Consider the following 22,357-nt stretch of genomic DNA (forward strand, 5'->3'; position numbering starts at 1 on the left):
ATCCTATTCTGATAAGTTAAATGTGAAAATTTTGTCAAATAGGAATATTCTTAAAGTTGGTTTTAAAAAATGAGTTGTGTGTTCTAAAATACTCTCTCTGATTGCTTTTAGGTTACCTAGGTTATGAATTAATACAGACTTGGAAACTGAAAGAACTTAGAATCAGCATTTTGAGGTAAATATGTACATATTAAAATAGTGCTAAGGTTTCCCCATTCTGCTTTGTTAACCTTCTAGCAAATCAAACTTGTCTCTGAAGTGAGAAAGTGTAACCAGAGCATGTCCTTGTCCTCACGCGGTCTGGACGAGACGGAGATGCGTGTGACAGCTGCTCCCCCACCGAGCTGCTGGTAGCGAAGCCGTCCAGGGTGTTGAGCACGAGCCTGAGTGGGGGTCACAGCTGACCGGATCAGCACCTGGTGACTCAGTTAAGCTTTCTGGCTCAGGGCTTCACGCTTCCCTTCTCTCTGAACTGTAGTCTCTGAGGAGAACCACACTACATTTGTATGCATTTATAACAGTATTGTTGAGCTCTGTTCTGCATTCTTTTATTTGCGAATGTGTTCTGTAAAAGAGGCCATGGTATGGGTTTAACCGTGGCATTTTTAATTCCATCTTGAGACACTGAAATCACTGACCAGTTGCGTCTGTGTATCGAGTGATTGGGATTTCTCTGCCGAGTGCCTCTCCTGGTGATCTTTATTTCTTTCGTGTGTGTAAATTTAGGAAATAACACATGCTTGTCTTCTTTTTTTTCCCCCCATTGTCCCGGCACTATCTTTAGATTTCCTTGTATCCATTTGGAAATCTTTTCTTGGACTTGCGTCCAGCTTTTTCTCTCCCCCCGAGCTCTGGGAATTAGGCATGCGCTTGTTATAGCGCGTCCTCTCGTTCTGTGTTCAGAGAGCAACAACCCAGATGTCTTTTGTGTAAAATTTAATACAAAATAGTGGTCTTTTATTTAACTCCTCATGCCAATAGGGCTTTCTTATAAGATGTGTTTGTATTCTTGTTTAAGTGCAGGAATCTTACATTTGGCTATTTTTGCATTTATTTTTAGAGCAGAAGCTTGGGCATGCTGTGATTTTCCAATAAACCGCTATCACAATGTCAAAGTGCAGTTCAGACAACAGCAACACAGAGATCGCAAACATTAACACGGTAAATCTGTGACTTATCATATGCGGAGGAGGAAGAGTGTTTATTCATGTGTTTTACTCCATTATTTCTGAGTGAATAATAGATGGAAATTACAAAACAGCCTCACCGATTTCATGAATGTAGATTGGCCAGAAAGTTAAGATCTGTGATTGAAAACTAGTTGGGAGGAGTTGTCTATTGGCTCCGTGAAAGCTGCTCACCTGATAGTGAGTTCTTCTGCGAGACTGCAGGACTTCTGCTGACCAGCAGGGATTCAGAACTTCTCATTAAGAACGAGTTGAGGAAAAAAAAATCTATTTGAACATGTCAGAGAAAATAAAAATTGGCAAAATTGTAGATTTTTCTGTTTCCACATTATTGGATAACCGTCTCAATTTTTTCATCATGGATTTGTGTTTTCTAGGAATAGAAATAGGAAGTGTATCTCTGGGGCCAGCCACTATATATGAAATGAATGAGGATTAACTTAGCCGTTACGACATGATGGAGAAGTTCATTGAGGGTTCAGTTGCCGTCCTCCCCTGCCTTGCAGGTCCTCTCCCGCCCATCTCCTCGCCACCCCGCCACCCCGCCCTCCGGTTGGGGAGGGCGTGGATTTCCAAAACATAGAGAACTGGCTTTTGAACTGTGACCAGTCCACAGTTGTTGGGTGACACTCATGAATCTCTCGTTGAGTTCATCAGATACTTACATAAATGCACGTACGGCGTGTTGTAGCAGGAGATTGAGGAGCTGCAGACAATGAGACGTGCATCTTGCTCTTGGGTAGCACGTGCGCTGGAGAAGGATAAAGCGTGTATGTGTGTGTCTCTCTGTGCATATATGTGCAAGATGACAAAATTTGAAAGGCAGACAGAAGCTCTTGGAAGCTTTTTTTTTCCCCCCCAAGATCTTATTTATTTGAGAGAGAGAATGAGCAGGAGGAGAGGCAGAGGGAGAAGCAGGCTCACCTGCTGAGCAGGGAGCCAGACGTGGGGCTCCATCCCAGGACCCTGAGATCATGGCCTGAGCTGAAGGCGGCTGCTCAGCCGACCCAGCCCCCTGCCCTGCCCTCTGATTGGAAGGTTTTTATGACACTTTTTATCCTGCATAGTTGCCCTGCTTGTTTACCATGTTCTGGGTTTGGTTGGATACAGTATGACCCAAGTCATCCCCATGAGACCTACAGCCCCTGTACGCAAGGAAATCCCAGTCCAGCCGGTCATTTTTGTTTATTGGCTTTTTAAAAGTCTTTATTTGGAAATAACTTCAAACGTACAGGCCAAGTTACAAGAGTAAGCATAGGAGAAAGAACATGTGCTCTGCCCCATTCGCTTTGCACACTTCTCTGTGTGTGTGTGGTTTCTTTTTCTGACCCATCTGAGAATGTGTGGCATCCATCTCATGGCTCTTTACCCCAAGATGCTTTGGGGTGTATTTCTTAGGAATAAGGATACTTTCTTAACAGCCATAGCGCAGTTACCGGCTTCACTGACCTGAACAGTTTCGTGAGGGGCTCTGTGATGCCCTTGATGGCGTTTCCTGTAGCACAGGACCCAGTCGGAGGTCGCTCGCTACATTTAGCTCTTGTGCCTCTTTGTAGTCTTCTTTAATTTGGAGGACTTCTGTAGTTTTTCTTTATGTTTTATTCCTTTTTGAAGTCTATAGATTCTCTTTTAAAAAATGGACTATTTTTTAAAATAGTCTTTTTTAGACTGCCTCTCTGGAGCAATTAGTTGTTATTATTACTGCTGTTACGCCTGTGAGATGAAGTGGTGACAGCGGTGACAGTGGCTGGAGGAGGGGTGCTGAGGGTTCCTGGCTGTATGTGGTGTTGGAGGTGGAGGAAGAGGTCTTTGGGGATTTGCATTGCTGCCTTCTTCCTATTTTATTCTCGCCAGCTGCCAGGATGTAGCCTTATTCCTGACACCTTTTGCCATGTTTTAGATGGTCTTGGATTAGCATTTGGCTTGGACGAAAAGTGAGCTGGTCAGGCTTGAGCATGAATCATTCCAGACAGTGGGCAGCCTGTCGCAACGAAGATGTCGAGAGGTATCACCGGGCTGGAGGTCAGGTGGGAAGCGCCCGCTGTGTTGGCTGGGGGCCTCCAGAATGACCTGCTGTGTCTCTGGGGGGTAGGTGTGGTGGGTCTGACTTCGGGTTCTGTGCAGCCGTGTGGAGTAAAAAGCTTGACTGATGAACCTCATTGCTCCTTAATACCCACTTGGGTGTGTCTGTCCTCACCAGCCGCGGAGGAATTGAGAATGGTTTAAACAACCATGAGCTGGCGGGCGCCACCAATGGGCCTGAGGAGTTGAGCAAAGTGGACGCCAGGTGTGGGGTAAAAAGATGGCTGTTGGGCTTCGGTTGAGTAGACAAAGAGCACGTTGCGTCTCCGGGAGAATGGTAGCTGTCAGCGTGGACTCCAGAATCCTTGGCTTGCCATCTCCCTCTGAGAAGGGTGTCGAGGAAGGTTGTGCTGTCTGGTCCAGTGGCACCTGCCCCGCGGAGGTCCTGGTCCACCGCAGCCCTGGGACCCCTGCTGCTGGCTTAGGATCTCGCTGCCGTTAGCTGCATGCTGAGTTGTCAGCTGAGCTGTCAGCTGAGCTAATCCCTGGAATCGGACGTAGTATCGTTCCTGTGCCTAAAAGAGACTACACTTGAGACTCCTTGTGATCAGGTGGGACAGCTTCGGTCACTCTGCTGTGTCACGGTTGTGCATTTCACATGTCAGGAGAGTCAGAGGTTCATGTCAAGGAACAGAGTGGGCTTCTTTCCTTCCGGTTTCGCAGAGTGGTAACAATGAGCGCTCCGAAGCAGGATGAGGGTGAAAACTTCCTTGAGGGGCAAGTAAATTCTGTTGGCAGTCAGAAGCTGATAGACTTTCATGGTGAGGTTTGAGACCTTAACCCTCTATCTGCAGGTTAGGAGAGACTCCTGTTTAGTCTGTCATTTTACAGAATCAAATTTCTCATTGGGAAAGCGTGCATGAAACACAAAAAAGTGCTTATGTACCATGAAAAACTTACAGAATGGTGCGTTGGCTTTAATTTATCTAGTACGTGTGTAATTTTAAAGGTACATATTTAAATATTTGGTCAATTGTGCCATTGTGATAGGCTGTCAATTGAGAAAAAGATCTTGTGTGTTTATGGGCTATTGATAAAACGATAAAATGTTGGCAGGCTTTTGAATCTTTCTTATGTGCAGGCACAGTGCGCAGTGATAAGCGCCCTCCATCCATTATCTCATAAGTTTATCAATAATGGCATCAAAGAATTGACAAAGAATGTTTGAAATGTATTTAAGTGCCTATCAACTGTGCTTCGTATGTATGTATATGTTTAAAAAGGCATCATGTTCATATTGTGTTTAAAGCTGGATGAAAAAAGGCATAGTTCTCTATCACTAAATATAGACACGGATTTTCTTTGGGGGTTCAAAGGATTCCGTTGTGTAACTCTACCATGATTGACCTAGCTCGTGTTTTTGTTCGTACATTCGAAGGTGTTTCTTGCTTTCAAGGAATAATTCAGCAATATATACTTGTGTACGTGTGTCTGTGTAGTCGCCTAGTTCTTTCAGATAACTTTCTAGATGTAGAATTGCCGGGTTGGAGAGTGTGGAACACTTGACTTTTTAAAATGATCCTCTTAGATCAAGAAAAAACGAAAACAATTATAGGAAAAGTGTGAAAGGGTCCATAGGAATGATATGCTGATGTTTCTCTTGTTCTGTGCTTTCTTTTGTTCTTAACCCTGCATGGTGGTGTAATGGTCTTCTTTTTCCCTTTTGTAGTAAGCTGTGCTAGAGCAGAAGGCAATGAAAGAAGCACTGGATGAGTGAAAAGCCCTGCTTTGCAGCCCCTCAGCATGGCAGGCCTGCAGCTCATGACCCCTGCCTCCTCACCAATGGGTCCTTTCTTTGGACTGCCATGGCAACAAGAAGCAATTCATGATAACATTTACACGCCAAGAAAATATCAGGTACTAATGAGAACACTCTAATACTGGAGCATTTTCACTAAAATTGAATAAATTAGCATATCGTTGACACGACTTATATAAAACCCTTTTACCTTTTCAAGCTCTCCTCCTCTGATTAATTTTCTCATTCCAGATAATTTTGTTCTTAATAGCCCTTTTCTTTTCTAACAGCTGCCGGGTAATTGATTTGATAGTTTTATTTGTGAACATCCTTATTTTTTTTTTCCCCTCTGAAAACCTCCCCTCTCCTTAATACCCACTTGGGTGTGTCTGTCCTCACGAGCTGCGCAGGAATTGACATTGGTTTGAACAACCATGAGCTGGCGGGACCCCGGTCACTATAAACTCAGTCATTCAGATTCTTGGGAAGTTTTCTGTCCCCCTGAAAAACATCCTTGCATGTTTACACAACACAGCTGCACAGTCAGAGACTTTTTTTAAAAAAATATTTTATTTATTTATTTGACAGAGAGAGAAATCACAAGTAGACAGAGAGGCAGGCAGAGAGAGAGGAGGAGGCAGGCTCCCTGCTGAGCAGGGAGCTCCATCCTAGGACCCTGAGACCATGACCTGAGCCGAAGGCAGAGGCTTTAGCCCACTGAGCCACGCAGGCGCCCCACAGTCACAGGCCTGTGATGACTCTTATGTACAGATACAGAAGGTCTGTTTCTTGGCAGATTCATCAGAGGGAGATTGTAGAAAACAGTGACGTTTCCTGGATTAAAAGAAAATTCGATTTTCCCAACCTTGTACTTCGGTAAGAAGTGTATAATCTTTTCCCCCCGCTGTATTTCTAGGTTGAACTGCTTGAAGCAGCTCTGGATCATAACACCATCGTCTGTTTAAACACTGGCTCAGGGAAGACGTTTATCGCAGTACTACTCACTAAAGAGCTGTCCTATCAGATCAGGGGAGACTTCAACAGAAATGGAAAAAGGACGGTGTTCTTGGTCAACTCTGGTAATAAAAAAATTATTTTATGAAATTGCGTGGAGGAAATTGCATGAGAGTTTATGGTGATGCCCATTTTCTCTGTGGGCATTCAGTTAGATTATTCAAAGTATTGAGAGTTCGAGAAATAATGTCTTTGTTGAAATTGTGGTAGCAGAGACATCCTTTTGACTTTTTTCTTAACTTTGTAGCAGGCCTCTTTTTTAAGTGTTAGCATTTTATTCTATGGGGGTTAGACTTCAGCTTTTTCTTTAAATGTAATTGCATTTTTTTTTTTAAGATTCTTTTTTTTAAAATTTTATGTGACAGAAATCATAAGTAGGCAGAGAGGCAGGCAGAGAGAGATGGGGGAAGGCAGACTCCCTGCTGAGAAGAGAGCCCGATGCGGGGCTCAATCCCAGGACCCTGAGATCATGTCCTGAGCTGAAGGCAGAGGCTTTAACCCACTGAGCCACCCAGGCGCTCCATTAAACGTAATTGCATTTAATTCTGATTCTGCATTCTTTGCTTGAGTGACTTTTTGGAACATCATCGAATCTAAGCCTTGGCAGTTATTTTTGCTCTTGATGTTTTAGCTTTGCAAAGTATGTCAAAGGGTGCTTGATTATGAGAGCAGTAACTTTTTGATTTATGACTTTGCTATGCCAGTTACAGAAGGGAAGTTGGATGCTTCTTAAGAGTTAGATATTCAGTAAGACTTTATGATACTGGTTTGTATGGGTTTGGCATTATGTATTAAGAGTATCAGCTGCTCGTAGGGCGTGAGTATTACCCTGCCGCTACTCTCCTTTTGTTTTTTTTTTTTTTTTTAGATTGTTTTGGTGTGTGATGTTCTCATGTACTTTAAACATATATTTCTTAGTGAAACGACCTGATTTTACTGAAGAAAACAGGAGGGTAGATCTGGAGTAGTTACCATTCTAGCCTAGAAGTTACATTCCTGGTTTGGGGAAAATCAGCCATAAATAAGGAAGTTGGTGAAAGGTTCTCTGAAGGGAATGACAGAGGGTGGGGTCTTGAATCTAGATCTAGTGAGTGCGTTCTGGAGGATGAACTTGGAAACAGGATTTTAAATTGGCTATCTGAAAAATTGGGATTAGCTGTGATATATAGTAATAAAGATTTCCTTAGCTGTCTTAATCACTGGTAGCCTGGAGAACCTCCAAGATACGATTTTTCATATTTACATGAAATATTATATTTGTCTTCAGCAAACCAGGTTGCTCAACAAGTATCAGCTGTCAGAACGCATTCAGATCTCAAGGTTGGGGAGTACTCAAACCTAGAAGTAAACGCATCTTGGACAAAAGAGAAATGGAACCAAGAGTTTGCTAAGCACCAGGTGAGACTCCTAGAGAAATTTCACTTTTCAGATCCCTGCAGATCCTTGGCTTCGTTCGTGAGATCACCTGTAACCTCAAAAACTGTACTTTGCTGTACTGCCCTGTACTTTGTCAGCCTAAAATCTAGCCCTTACATCCTCTTTGTCTTACTTCATAGAAGAGAATCAGCTCTATACTGTGATGTACTTGTTTGAAAAAATGCAATTTCTGGTGACCTATTTCCCACTTGTAGATAACCTGCTTTTCAGAAAATTTATGCTTGAGTTGAAGGTCTTGAAACTGGAGGTATTTCTTGGTTGAGATCTCTGGGTCTTTGAGAGACTTCTTCTCAGTGATCCGTTTCTGTGGAGGCGGCACGAGTTGAGCTACTCTTGGGTGTCGGTGGGTGACGTGGTTAGGAGGGGCTTCCTCACCAGCCGGGAGCTGTCCATAAGGACGAGTGTGTCTCACCTGTGGGGCTGAGTCCTCATCCATAAAACAGTTAAATGTCCGCACGGTGATGAGTGACGACACTATAAAAGAATATTGAGTCTGCGCCTTCATCCAGAAAATCTTCTCCGTTTAATGGGAAAAAAGAGGAAAACAAGGTGAATTGTTTTGTGAGTTGATTAAACTGATAGGTCTTATCAGTCAAAGTATGGCTGTTGGACCCTAAAAACCTGAAGTACTTAGTAGAGTTATCGTTAACAACATGGTCTCTGTTATCAAGGATTTTTTTTCTCATAATCTCTTTCTGTATTTTCAAAATTCTGCTCCTTGACTCCAAAGTGTAAGGCTCCATACATTTAGATTTTGTTTTGACTAATGAATTTCTTAATTTCACCCAAATATGATGTTTCCGTAATCTGATTTAGTCTAAGTGTATCCAGGCTGGTGAAGGGCACATTTTTATGCTGATGCCATTTTCTTTTAGGTTCTCGTTATGACTTGCTCTGTCGCCTTGAATGTTTTGAAAAATGGTTACTTATCACTGTCAGACATTAACCTTTTGGTGTTTGATGAGTGTCATCTTGCAATCCTAGACCACCCCTACCGAGAAATTATGAAGGTAAAGTTTTAGATGTTATCAGTCTTAATTCAAGTCAAATTACTGAGCTTAAGGAGTGTTTTTATATATCAAAAACTGTAATATTAGTTACCAGATTGGGGAACTTGGTTCCATATATGAATGAATATTAAATTAATTTTTACTTAAATCTATGATAATGAAATATCATAAGTAACCTATAATAAATCTAAATCTAGAATAAAATTTTTAAAATGATACAAATAAAGTACATGATCTGTGATAAATTAATGATCTAATCTCTCATAGCATATGTAAATGAGCCTTTTTGACAAGCAGGTCTTTTAAACAAGCTACAGTAACTCCGTAAGTTATATTTTTAGTATCTGTCCATCTTCTCGACCTGTGTTAACACAGCAGTGTCTCTTGTTCCGGCCTTGCAGAATGAATTACTGACCGTCAGTATCTTTTGTTGTGTTAGCTCTGTGAAAATTGTCCGTCGTGTCCTCGTATTTTGGGACTGACTGCTTCCATTTTAAATGGGAAATGCGATCCTGAGGAATTGGAAGAAAAGATTCAGAAACTGGAGAAAATTCTGAAGAGTAATGCTGAAACCGCAACTGACCTGGTAGTCTTGGACAGGTAGGCACTGGGGCTCGGCGGCCTTCCCGTGGCCAGCACCCAGCTCTGCCCTTGTCCCTCTGTAGGCTCTCCTGGCCGGCGCCAGTTCAGGTGAGCAGAGCAAGTGAGGTGGAGAGTTCTATCGGGACGGTTGCCCAAGAGGGCAAGGATCTAACCCTGTGTTCACAGAGACCAGTGGATGGAGGGGTTTCTTCACTCCAAGAGAAGGTTGTAGAAGCGTGGGCCCCAACTGTTTGTGGACATTGACGAGGACCTGGAACTCAGACAGGAAATTGGTGTGCTTTTCTGTCCATGTGTGCTTGGTGGTTCCCACCTAAGTGTCCCACGGGATCCTTTGAAAGAGCACTCCTTTACTGGCAGAATTCAGTATTTTACAATATGTTTTAAAATGATTGGAAACACCCTGTAGTGTGGAAAATGGGTGTGAGTGTCTGAGAAAGCTATGTGTGCTTTCCAGGTTCATGTCTTTGAGAAGGTGGCTGTTTCGAGTTTCAGTAGAATGCGCACACATGCACACATTGACTTGAGTTGGTGGAAGGGAGCCTAAAGAAGTTCGGTTTTTAAATCAGTATAATTCAGTTCATAGTCAAGTATCCTTATTAGATATGGTTTTCAGCAGGGCTAAAGATGATCAGGTGGTGGCTCTTAGAACACTTACAACTAGAGGAGCTGATTTCTGAGGATGTGGACTTCAATCAATCTGGGCTTTGAAGCTTTGAAGCTGCTAACTGGAGGCCACTAACCGAAGCCACTGAGGGGGCATCTTATGGTCTCCCAGACCCTAGAAAATGGCACGGACAGTGGTTTCAGGGGATTCTTTGATGATCAGTCTCATTAAAAATGGCGATGTGCCTGCCACATCGCCATTTAGAAGAGAAGATCTCTTCTATTAAAAAATAGAAGCTTGGGGAAAGTTCTCTTTGTAGAATGAGATGAAAAGGAAGGTTTCAGATTCATGGAACTTAAGGATTCCAATGCCGTAGGACGAACAAATCTCAGCACCTTTTGGACATGTTGTTTTTGACTTCTGGAGCCTAAATGATCTGAGGTGGAGGTAAAAGGCTTTACTTCTGCTTTTATCTGCCCCGATTTAGATTGGTGGGCTTGTACACTTGAAGTTTTCAGAAGTAGGTGTGTTAGAGCATTTAAGTAAAACTGTTAAGTGATCTGTTAAATCTGATACTTCCTAGTTTTCTAAGCGTGACTCTGGTTAAGTATAAATGCTGATTGAAAATAATGTGAACTGTAGTAGTTAAGTATGTCTTTATTAATCATTATTAGTGCTTTTAGACTACTATGTGCTGTTCTGGTTGTCATATTTTATGAAAGGCATAAGGGATCCAAGGATGATACCATAACTGGTTGAAAATTAGGTGACCTTTCCTTACGAGGATACCTTAAAAACACATTAAAACAAAACTGACATTGGCAAATGCCAAAAATTTCAAATAGTATGGAAGTGGATAGATTAAATGATAACAGCCTTCCCTCTAGGATCTGCCCCCTCATCCCTGTTTCTGCTTCCAAGAAGTAATCATTGTGTTCTTTGAGCTTCTTGATGCCCAAGAAGGCAGAAGTCGAAAGTCTAAACTTAAAAACTAAAACAGAAACCTTGAGAGAATAAGGTAATGACAAGATCCACAGAAATCTCTGAATGTCAGGCTTAGGCAGTCGTTCCTTGAGCCCTTCCAAGTGAGCACAGGTGCAGATAAAAGTGAGTACCCCATTAGGAAGACCTCTGCGAGCCTGCCCATGAACGCAAGGCGTAGGCATGTCATAATGGATTATAGTGCTATAGTGAGTTTCTGGTGCCAGTGAGAATTTCTGTTTCCCCTGTTAAAGATACACTTCTCAACCGTGTGAGATCGTGGTAGACTGTGGGCCATTTACGGACAGAAGTGGCCTCTACGGCAGACTGCTGGTGGAGCTAGAGGAAGCACTTAACTTTATCAACGACTGTAACGTATCTGTGCATTCAAAGGAAAGAGATTCTACTTTAATTTCTAAACAGGTAAGCATGTACAAGTAAGTAGAGAAAGCAAAATAAAAGGCTTTTGTTTATTTTATTTTCTTTTTTAAGTTTATTTATTTGACAGAGAGAGACAAAGCAGGAGAGGGAACACAAGCAGAGGGAGTGGGAGAGGGGGAAGCAGGCCTCCCACTGAGTAGGGAGCCGATGCAGGGCTCGATCCCAGGATCCCGGGATCATGACCCGAACTGAAGGCAGACACTTAACGACTGAGCCACCCAGGTGCCCCTGTTTCTTTTTAATATCGAAACGAAAACATGTTTCTGATGAGGCTATCTAGTATGTTTTAATTTAAGGCCTTATCTTCTTATCTCTTTGAACATTTCTCATTGAACAAAGCATATTGGGTTGAGTTTATGGTTAGCTAACAGTTATGGTTAGCTCAAAAAGACTGTTGAATCTGAGTCTCCGTTTCTTTCCTGCTGATTTGCTCTGGAGGAGCAATGCCTAGACTCTTCTCGATCCTTGATTTCTCATTAAGTCTGTATTGCACCTGGTTTGTCTTTTACTTGCCTGTGGAGCTGACAGTTCCTCGGTTACAGCCTGGCTGTGGATTTACGTTCTGCTCGGAGCTAGACTTGTAAGATGTAGCAGGCCACGTGCAAGGTGCAAGGGTGCCTACAGTAAGATACAGTGAGGCCTAAATGAAATCACTTCTTTGATGCCTAAAATAAAATTGCTCTGCTACATAATTCCTTGCATATTTACTTGGAAGTAAATGACTCATTTCTCCTTGTAACTAATGACAGACCTGAAATTAAATTTTATTAACCTTATAGAGTTGCATCTTTTATTTTCTATTATTATTTTTTCTGGGGAAATCAAAAGGATGGTTCCGGGCATACACACACACACACACACACCACACACACACACACACACACCACACACACACACACATACACATATATATACACGTATGCATGCATATATATGGATGAAAAAGTAGAGATTGAAATGACCACTGGCTATTACCCGCCCCCGAACTTGAGGAATTGACCTCAGTGTTTATGCTAGCGGGGAACATTTATTTTGAAGGTGCAGATGGGAGACAGCTTAAATCCCAGTTACACCTCGTATGAAAATGCTGCCTGATTACTGTTTAGCATTTGGCTCTTTACTTTTTTTGTAGATCCTCTCAGACTGCCGCGCAGTGTTGGTGGTTCTGGGCCCCTGGTGTGCAGATAAAGTCGCTGGAATGATGGTAAGAGAATTGCAGAAATACATCAAGCACGAGCAAGAGGAGCTGCACAGGAAATTTCTCTTGTTTACAGACACCTTCCTGAGGAAAATACACGCTCTGTGTGAAGAGCACTTCTCTCCTGCCTCACTTGACCTGAAATTTGTGACTCCTAAAGTAATAAAACTCCTTGAAATCTTACGCAAATACAAACCGTACGAGCGGCAGCAGTTTGAGAGTGTTGAGTGGTACAATAATCGGAATCAGGATAATTATGTGTCTTGGAGTGATTCTGAGGATGATGACGAGGATGAAGAAATTGAAGAAAAGGAAAAGCCGGAGACAAATTTTCCTTCTCCATTTACCAATATTTTATGCGGAATCATTTTTGTGGAAAGAAGATACACAGCTGTTGTCTTAAACAGGTAAATCTCTTGCGGTTAATGGACATCCTTTCCCCTAGTAGAATAGGGCAGCGTTTGGTTCTGTGAAGGACTGTGCTGTAATAACAGCTTTGAACCTGGCAGAAGGCTTAGGTGAGCATCCTCTGTTCGGCACCACTGTAATTCATCGTCACGCTGTGCGGGAATCTTCAGGGAGGACATTTGTGGGACTAGAGCTTTCCCGAAAGGCTAGATTTGGCGGGACCTGGGATTTTTTTTTTTTCCCCTTAAAGGAGGATAATCTATTCTAATACATTTAAAATACAGAGTAAGTGTAGAAAGATGAAGTTATATTAAGGGAAAGCAATTGTTGTTTTGTTTTGCTTTTTTTTGAATTCAATTCATATGCGTTTCATCTGTGACTGTGTGTTAGGCATTGTGTTGAGCCATTTCACACCAAGCTTTCTCCTTCAGGTAATCTTAGGATAAATTTTACGTAGGAATTATTGTGGCTGTCTTTGTTGTTGTTGCTAACTTTTTTTTATCTTAACCAATATTGATTCAGGTTTTGCAAGTCCGAAGTGGAAAAAGTTCAGAACAGTTGGGTTTGCGTTTTGGGTTGGTCCATAGACTATATATTAAAATTTTCTGAAACAGAAGAAAATAAGAAGGTTAGGGAAGAATTCAGAGAATACTGGCAAAAGAGAACAGTTCCTCCAAGTTAGGTTGTGGGTTTCCATGTCCACCTGCTTCTTCCGTAGAAGTTGATTTTTCCAGAACACAGACCTGGCCAAAGAGCTGTACTCCCAGATTTGTGTCACATGGTCAGAGGATGCATGGCTCTTCTGGTGTGTGTACAGAGGCTGTGGTCTATAAGGCCACAAAGGGTCCTCAGTTTGTCCTTTAGACAATGATCTGTTTCTCTGTGAGATCCATTAATTGGCCAGAGTTGATCTCTAAGCGCCAGTTGTGCACAGAGTGATCTCTGAGGAGAAATTCAGCTTTGGTTCCTGTGGTAATTTGGGATTTTTTTTTTTTTTTTTTTCTTTTCCTAAACTGCTTCTGACTGTTTGGGGGCTTTGAAAACTTACTGGAGTAATGAGAAATTGGACTCTGGGGTAGTCATCTGGCAGTTTTTAGTCTGGTCATTTTCATAGTCATTGGGCCTGATCCCTATGATGAATACAAAGTAAAATGACTTTAGGTAGTGAATTACATTGGAATCAGAAGTTTAAGGTTGGAAAGGGACTCATTGACTATCTAATCCAGCCCACTTATTTTTATAAAAAAAAGAGAAAGGGCCTCAGGAGGAAAAGTGATTTGCTCTGAGTTAAATTGCTAGGCAGTGGCAGAGACAATTCTAGAATCCTGATATCCTACATCCTAGTTTCCAGGTCCTTCTGCAGTCATAGTGCCCCTGGGTGTCAGAGAACACTAAAAATCCATGCGGAAGACGGCCAGGAGACAGACCAGGGAGAGCTTGACCGTCAGGATTATTTCTTAGAATGGGGGGAAAGGCATTTCAGGGGTCAGAGAAGTTTAATATCAGCACAGTTCCCAGCCTCGTTATAGACATGCTCCCTGCCCCCATACAGAATGGTTTAAGAATCAAATACATCTTATGGTGCTTAGAAAGAAGAAATGGTGTATTAACTTCTTTTCTCTCTTCTCTACATGCATTCTTAAATGTAGAGATGTGCTGGTTTTCATGGCACGAATATTAGCCTGAAAATCTTTATCAAAAATCAATCAGTTATTTCCTGTTGACTTTGAGGATCAGATGAATTGTGATCAACTTTCATAAAATGGGGCTGGAATTTAGTGTTGGATGATGAATCAAGAGCGGTTTGAGGGTTGACTTTATGGGCAGCTAATTAAATATACAATAGAAGTCTTGTTCCAGTAGGCTTTTTAATAAGCTTAGAAAAACTTCCTGAAATCCAGAGTCTTTCCTTCCATCAGTTTAATAGGAGGAAAAACCCTCAGTGAACAGTTTCATGGGAATCTGAGCTATTGTGATACATGGGCAGTTTTGTCCTCTCCTAATTAAAAAAATAAATCATAGCTACTTCTGTAAATAATGTAGCTATGTGTACAGTCTTATGTTTATAGTGTTCCCTTTTGCCTTGCTTTATGGTTTATAACTTACCTTTAGATACCTTTTTAAGTCTTAAACAACACTCCATGAGGGAGGAAGGCACATGTTTTCACTCTATTATGGATGCGGAAGCCAAGACTCAGTTTGTGACCCGCCCCAAATCACACAGATATCAAGAGGCAGAAAAGGGTTTTTGGTCTCCCAAGTCTGGTGGTCTTTTTTCACTGTGTATGTGCGACAAGCCTGGGTTGTCAAGCCTGAACAAGCCAGGGTTCAGCACCTCTGTCTACCCATCCCCCTCTGTTTGCCTCCTGACTTTGTTTACAGAAAAGTTGCAGAGAGAGTAGAGCGCTCCACTATCTACCTTGTGGGGCTTCCTCCACCTGTTAACCTGTGTCCCTCCGTCACAACCTGGAGACTGACTTCAGTGTGTCCCTGTTAACCAGACTTCAGGCTGTATTTGCATGTATCCGGTTTCCCCTTACTGCCGTCCTCTGAATCCCGGGTGTCCTGTTGTGTCTCGTGGTTGCGTGTCTTTGATCTCCTGTGGTCTTCTGTGTTTTCTGGTTTTCCTTGGCTTTGATGCCCTCCACGGTTTAGAGCACACTGGTCAGGTGTTCTGTAGAATGGCTCTCAGTTTGGACTTGTCTGATGTTTTTCTCAGGATTAAAACAGGGTTTTAGGATGGAAGAACACCGCAGGGAGGAAGTGCCTTTCTCGTCACATTCCGTCCGGGGGCCTCATGGTCTGGATGTGAGACATCCCTGCTTGTCCCTGCTTGTGGGATACTTCGTCACATGGCGTTTGCCAGCCTTCTCCACCGGGACCTTGTTACTGTGTCATTCCTCACTTTCTTCTCTGGAAGCAGATCACCAAGTGCAGCACGTCCGGGAGGGAGGGCTTGAACCGCCATTCCTGGAGGGAGGGGTATTTACGGTATCATTGGAGCTCTCCTGCAAGGACAGCTGCCTCTTTGATCTCATTTATTGATATTTATTGACTTGCATTTGCTTATTTTACACTTGGGTTATAATCTGGTAGTAGGTGATTTGTTTTGTTCACCTTGTTCCACTCTGGGCCATGGGGCTGGCGGGGGGTGGAGGGAGGTGCTCTTTGAGGTTAGCTCTGTGTCCCTTGGGCCCTCATCCTGGATTTTTTTTTTTTTTTTAAATCTTTTGGAGCATTTCCTGACTTTCTAGCTCTAATAGATGCTCCAGGCTCTCGTATTTTTGTTGCTCCAGCTGTAGAATCCACCATTTCTCTAAGGAGCCCTTGTTCCTTTCATGTCAACCCTCTTTTTTAAATGTCTATTTTGTGAAAGGTTTTTTTTTTTTTAACTTCTCAGGGTCTTCATTTGTAAACTAGTGATAGTCTCCGTCTCTTCACAACAAAATGGCTGTTTTATCACCAGATTCAGTAGGTGCTGTTTTCTTACGGGCTTTATGCACACATTTGGGGCATATGGGATCCGTGTACTGTAACTATCAGTGATAGTTTTTCTGGTGAGATCACAGAGGAATTACATTTGATTTTCTCACGTTGATAAGGAAGTACAAGGAGTAAGGATACTATGAACATTTAGTCAGATTCCGGTTCCCTGTGGTACATCTCCTAGTTCCGCGTCCATATCTGCTGTGTCCGGCGTAGCTGGGGAGGCCATGTGCGCGCACCCCGCGATCTGGGCCCTGCCGCCAGCTGAGCAAGTGAGCTACAGACACCGAGGGTGAACATCCAGACGCTCTTACTTTGGACAGTGGGCTCTGTCTCCTGAATATAATATGATTGAATCTTGAATTTGAATGCTTTTTGGTTTCATTTTCTTCGTAGATTTTCATGGAATTTTAGTAAAATGCTGGTCTCTGACGGATTTAAAATTAGAGGAAAAAAAAAGTGGTTCTAGCTGCTGATAGTTTCAGAGCCCTGTGCACAGGAGATCAGCTGGGTTTGTCAAATCGCTTGCTGGTGGAGTTGTTCACATAAACTCAGTGTAAAAGTCAAAAGAAACAAGTAAGGCTTTGTCCTATCCGTTCAGGGTACCGGGAAATCTATAAGCAGTTTGTGTTACTCACTTGTAAGCCCCAGGACCACTGTAGACCTTGTTGTTTCTCTGGAAGCCTATGGCTTTGTCTGAGGACTGTGGTTAGACATCCCTTAATTTATCAGAAAAAGGCATTTTTTTCTCTAAACATCACCAGCATGGGTATATAGCATTTAATTACTGCTTACAAGAGACTGGGTTTGTTAATGTGCATATTGTCTCTTCTCTGCAGTATTGATGTGAGTTTCATTAAGGGGAAATGCATTTACTCTTAGTGCTTCTGCTTCTTACTTAATTGAAATCTGCTAGACTGATCATTTTGGCAAAGTAAAACACATTCTTTGCCTAATTGAACTAATTAATTTGCCTAATGCTTGGCATGAAATGCATTTTTTTTTTAAGCCTCTGTTGTATTCACATTGATGCTTATTTCCAAAAACTCACATTTGGAAGTACATATTTCTAAGATAATTTCATAATTTGGACTTTGGGGCATTTTTTTTTTTTTTTACATGTAACATTGCTTTCTGCTACTGACATCATGTTTTATTTTAATAACTAAACAAACTTGGAACATATTAAGAAAGTTCCTGATTCTGAACATTTTAAGTATTTGAATGTAGAACAGACTCTTAAACTAATCTAGACATGCAAGTGTTTGGCTGATTTGGAGGCAGGAAGATATTCTAGATGGCCACTCAAGGTTTCTTCCTACTCTTTGATATTAGTCTGTTTCATGTATTAAAAAAAAAAAAAAAGAACGGTTTGACTTAAAAATGCAATTTTCTATTAGGAATTTATACTATGCATATGACTTCAGAAGAGCCGTCTGGAATCACTTATGTCAGGTGTGGAACCATTTATCCTGTGTGCTGAGTTTTTGAATGTGGAGATTTTCAAAATAGCTGTAATGGCGATACTAACTGTTCACCTTCTGTCCTCGTGTAATGTGATACCATCCTGTAGCTCTTTTCCATTTCTTAGCTAGAAGGCTAGCTTTAGGTTACTCACGTTCTGGATTAATACAGAAGAACAGGCAGGAAGAGGGACAAGCTGGGAAGCTTCTCTTTCAGGACGGAATGGGGACTCTGGCATTGCCCTGGTCGGCGGCCTGGGGGCAGGAAAGCGTTGGGAATGGAGGTGCTTCCCAGTAGACAGGCATTCTTGCCCTGAGCTCTGCATCCCCTGATAAAAAGGGCATCGGAGTAAGACTAAAAGAAATAACGGTGCTATTTTCCCCACACGGCAGGAGCTCTCTTCGTCCATGTAGCAGGGGAATGAGTGTCCCTTGCTGTAGAGTCAGTCGCCCCTTGGCTTTGGGTGTTGGTACTCACACTGTATAAACTTGGCCGTGGAGACAAGGACGGCAGCGGCCGCCCCAAGTTGTGTGTGTGTGGAGAGAAGTTCAGTGAGCTGCAGAGAAGTGTGTGGCTTTTTCATGATAGATCCTGGCTTGAAACCAAGGTATATGAGGAGGCCATGTTTCTCTCTGCCTTGCTCTGTCCCCTACAGGGCCATGTTTCTAGTAAGTCGTCACGGCCAAATTAGACAGTTTGAAGTACTGTGACCATTTTGTTTGTCAGTATAAATCAGCCCTCTCTCTGGGGTTGTGAGTGTTTGGTCCACAGATCCACATAGGGAAGAGTGGCAGTGATTTCTGTTTAAGCTAGTTGGAAAAAAGCACCAAGACCGTTTTGTTAGGTATGTTGGCAAAACATACATGTATTTCTATTTTCAGGGAGACCTTACAAACAAAAGTTTAAATTTTTTTCCCTCAGCAGTGCTTAACTTCCAAATGTATATAATTTTCTTAGATTGATAAAGGAAGCTGGCAAACAAGATCCAGAGCTGGCTTACATCAGCAGCAATTTTATAACTGGACATGGCATTGGAAAGAATCAGCCTCGTAACAAACAGATGGAAGCCGAATTCAGAAAACAGGAAGAGGTAACTTAAGTTGAAATAATTGTACAATAACAGTTTTCAGAGTATATATAAACTCTGCTCATTGGAACTCCCTTTCTTCATGGTTGCTTGGTATTTTTTTTGTAATACAGAGTATTTCTTATAGATAGACTGGCTGTCTCCTATGAAGTAGCTATGTAGTGATTCACATGTTCAGAATTAGAAGAGCGGTCTGGTAAATCAATTTTCTCTTAATTGCCATCAGCCATTTCATTCTCCTTTATTGGACTGTTGGCATTTCACAGAAAAGCAAAGCACGTGTAACCATAACTCCGGTCAACTCCATGTGAGTGAGCAACAAAATGATGTTTTTTTCCCCTAGAAAGTGTTTTGTTTTCTATTTAAAGTCCTGCCTTGGTTGAATATGTTTAAGATTCTGGCTTAATTTTTTTCATGCATTTTAAGATTTTAATATAGGAGACAGCATAGTAAAGACGTGAAACCTAATACAGTGTTCTGGCTGGCAAACAAAAACTTTTTATTTGAAGTTTGTTATTTAACTTAGAGGTAGAATAATTCACATTGAAGCTCATTTTGTGTGTCCTAGCTTTTTGATAATATTCCAAGTTTGGGGAGTCTAATAGCCCACCAGTGTGATAGATCTGTTTTAGAAGCCAACTTACTTTACTTATCCTGGATTGAGAAATGATGTTATTTTAGATTTAATATGAAAAAAATTTCCACTTTACTGTTTAATCAGTAGTTTTGATTCTTTAAGTTGAAAAATGTCCCAAGATGCCAGAAAATAGGTAATGCCTTACTTGTAATTTTTAAGTTACAAGCATTTTAGGGATTTTAGTGAAAGGGTTCTGACCTCTTTGGAGGGCTCTTGGCACAGTCTCACAAACATAAGACGCTACCACGGAGGGTCACAGTGTCAACAGGACTCCAGAAGTGGATTCATTTGGTCACTTTGTTGGTTAGATTTCCTGTGGCCCTTGAAGAAGCCAACCTCTTCAACCCGAAGGCTTGCTGTGATTTGTACGTACTTCTGTATGGTAGAAAGTCACTTTGATTTTTCAAGTCCTATTTAGTTGGAAACTGTCATTAAATCAGAGAAGAGTCTCTTTGCCCATGTGTTCATGCATCTTGAGTTTTGTGTGGTGTCATCATCTTCCTTAGCCTGGACTGAAAGATTTAGTGTACCCAGAGTATGTGTCAGAAATGACAGTCGTGGGACACCTGGGTGGCTCAGTCGGTTAGGCATCTGCCTTCGGCTCAGGTTATGATTCCAGGGGCCTGGGATCAAGTCTGCCATTAGGCTCCCTGCTCAGCGGGAAGTCTGCTTCTCCCTCTGCCTGCAGCTCTCCCTGTTCATACTCTATTTCTGACAGGCAAATAAATAAAACCTTAAAAAAAAAAAAAAAGACAGTTGTCACTTACTTCTACTACAGTGTTGCTTTGGAAATTTCTTAGAATTGCTTTTCTTGGTGGACTTTTTTCAGGTCCTTAGGAAATTTCGAGCACATGAGACCAACCTCCTCATTGCAACAAGTATTGTGGAAGAGGGTGTTGATATACCGAAGTGCAACTTGGTGGTTCGATTTGATTTGCCCACAGAGTATCGATCCTATGTTCAATCTAAGGGAAGAGCAAGGGCACCGATCTCTAATTATATAATGTTAGCGGATACAGACAAAATAAAAAGTTTTGAAGAAGACCTGAAAACATACAAAGCTATTGAAAAGGTAAGATCCAAAAGTCAATAGGATATCTCTGAGTCCTTTTTTATGTGCCTGGAAATAGATAAAAACAGCTTTATCTACAGAGAGTAGTCTCAGCAGGGGTGTGCAGTGTGTACATTATGAGAACATCAAGTAGTTCTAGAAAGTGTTTGAAAGCTCACAGTGAAAATGGTCAGATGGATTATGGGGGGAGAGGCCTGAGAGTGTCCCCGTAGCGTGGACGGTGTAGTCAGTTGAGTGATGAAGTTGTGGAGTGACTGGAGCATGATGATAGAGCCCCTCCCTGTGTGTGTGTGTGCATGCGGGTGTGCGTGTAGGTACAGTACTGTGCAGACCATGTGCGCATACAGCAAGTGTCTCCACGTGATTGAACCTGGGGGGACTACTTAGGGAGGGAGTTTCTGCATCGGGTGACTTATTGAAGTGTTTTTAGGAGAGAGAGCTGTTGTGTCAGGGGAGCTTTTTCTGTAGGTACAGAGGCAGACTCCTGACATACGGCAAAGAGAATACTCGTTCTCATCATAATACCTGTTTCTTCGATACTCAGATCTTGAGAAACAAGTGTTCCAAGTCAGTTGACACTGGAGAGACTGACATTGAACCTGTTGTAGATGATGATGATGTGTTCCCACCATACGTGTTGAGGCCTGATGATGGTGGTCCACGAGTCACAATCAACACGGCTATTGGACACATCAATAGGTAGGATTTGAAACCATTTGCATGGAAAACCTAGGAGTATTACAGGATTTAAGTCTAAATCTGTGAGTATTACAGTGTTTACCTTTTGCGAATATTCACCAGTCTTTCTGTTTATGGCTTGTACTGTTTTGTTGAGAGAAAGAAAAGAAGTTGCTTTTTTCCATTCATTCTACTTTTTTGATCAGAAGGCAAAAACAGTATTGTGCAGTGATAAATGTTTAGTTTTTGTGGACAAGGCTGACTTAACGAAGGCATGCTTAATTTCAATGAGATTTTACTTACTTTTCTAGTGCTTGCTAATTTTTTTATTCTGAAATCTGTTGTTTTGTGCCATGAGTGTTAAGGGATGTTGAGTTTTCCATTGGCTAGGATATAAGATTATGACAAATTAACTCGCATTTTTAATTATGTTCTAATTTACTTTGTCCTGAATTGGTAATAAACATTTCCAAGAACTGAGAAAAGCACATACATACCTAGATTATGTATCAGGATAAGTATTGTGTGGAGGCGAAATAAAGGAGCAACTGACATGAGATTTTTCTGTTTAACTTTTTACTTTGAAACAATTGCAAGCTTTAAAGTGCTGCAGGAATACTGCTGCGAGCTCCCATTTACCCCTGAACCTGAAGTTTCATGAGAAGGCCTTTTTGTGGGGAAAGAATCCAAGCCAGGATCAAGGGCTGTATGAGTTTTTCTCATCTCTCTAGTCTCCTTCAACCTGGAACTATTCTTGTCTTTCCCTGACCTGAATGACCTTGCAACTTTTAAAGATTATAGGCCAGTCATTTTGTAGTCTGCCTCTTGGTTTGGCTTTATCTGATATTCTCTGATAATTAGCCCCAGGGTGTGCCCTGGGCCCGCTCATCACATAAGCGATGCTTTGTTCTTCTCATCCGTCCTCCCAGGGGCACTGATGTCACTTGGAGCTCTTACTCACGGGGGTGGCTCTGATCACTTAGGAAAGGCCTGCCAGCTTTCTCCGCTGTAAAGTTGCCTTTGCTCCATTCATAACCAGTGCATATTTCTTGGGGAGATAGTTTGAGACAGTATAAAATCTATTCCTCTTCCAGGTTTCACCCATTAGCTTAAGTATCCATTGAAAATTCTCCCTTGAGTTGATTATTGCTGTGGCGTCTGCAGAGAGGTGATCTTCTAATTCTGTTATTGTTTCTGTTTGTTGGCATTCTGCTGGAACAAACAGCTTTC

At 41.9% G+C, this 22,357-nt stretch overlaps 2 protein-coding genes across 5 annotated transcripts in view; both read left to right on the forward strand.

Annotated features, from left to right (window-relative positions):
* SYNE3 (spectrin repeat containing nuclear envelope family member 3) overlaps nucleotides 1–22,357 on the forward strand; it is a 978,380-nt gene that overhangs the window by 320,653 nt on the left and 635,370 nt on the right. The gene's annotated exons all lie outside the window — the stretch shown is intronic.
* The window catches only part of DICER1 (dicer 1, ribonuclease III), a 70,940-nt gene that overhangs the window by 20,794 nt on the left and 27,789 nt on the right, over nucleotides 1–22,357 (forward strand). For 2 of the 4 annotated variants that reach the window (XM_082736269.1, XM_082736267.1), the window contains exons 2-13: nucleotides 112–175; nucleotides 1,061–1,161; nucleotides 4,939–5,126; nucleotides 5,924–6,086; nucleotides 7,289–7,419; nucleotides 8,334–8,468; nucleotides 8,908–9,068; nucleotides 10,911–11,079; nucleotides 12,230–12,702; nucleotides 18,611–18,743; nucleotides 20,207–20,449; nucleotides 20,994–21,148. In XM_082736269.1, the coding sequence (XP_082592395.1) occupies nucleotides 5,013–5,126; nucleotides 5,924–6,086; nucleotides 7,289–7,419; nucleotides 8,334–8,468; nucleotides 8,908–9,068; nucleotides 10,911–11,079; nucleotides 12,230–12,702; nucleotides 18,611–18,743; nucleotides 20,207–20,449; nucleotides 20,994–21,148 (1,877 nt within the window). In that variant the 5' untranslated portion in view covers nucleotides 112–175; nucleotides 1,061–1,161; nucleotides 4,939–5,012. The remainder of the gene's footprint in view (nucleotides 1–111; nucleotides 176–1,060; nucleotides 1,162–4,938; nucleotides 5,127–5,923; nucleotides 6,087–7,288; nucleotides 7,420–8,333; nucleotides 8,469–8,907; nucleotides 9,069–10,910; nucleotides 11,080–12,229; nucleotides 12,703–18,610; nucleotides 18,744–20,206; nucleotides 20,450–20,993; nucleotides 21,149–22,357) is intronic. The other 2 variants (XM_082736268.1, XM_082736270.1) reach the window with 1 other exon arrangement.

Source organism: Mustela nivalis (genome assembly GCF_964662115.1).
Source record: "Mustela nivalis genome assembly, chromosome: 6".
NCBI lineage: Eukaryota > Metazoa > Chordata > Mammalia > Carnivora > Mustelidae > Mustela > Mustela nivalis.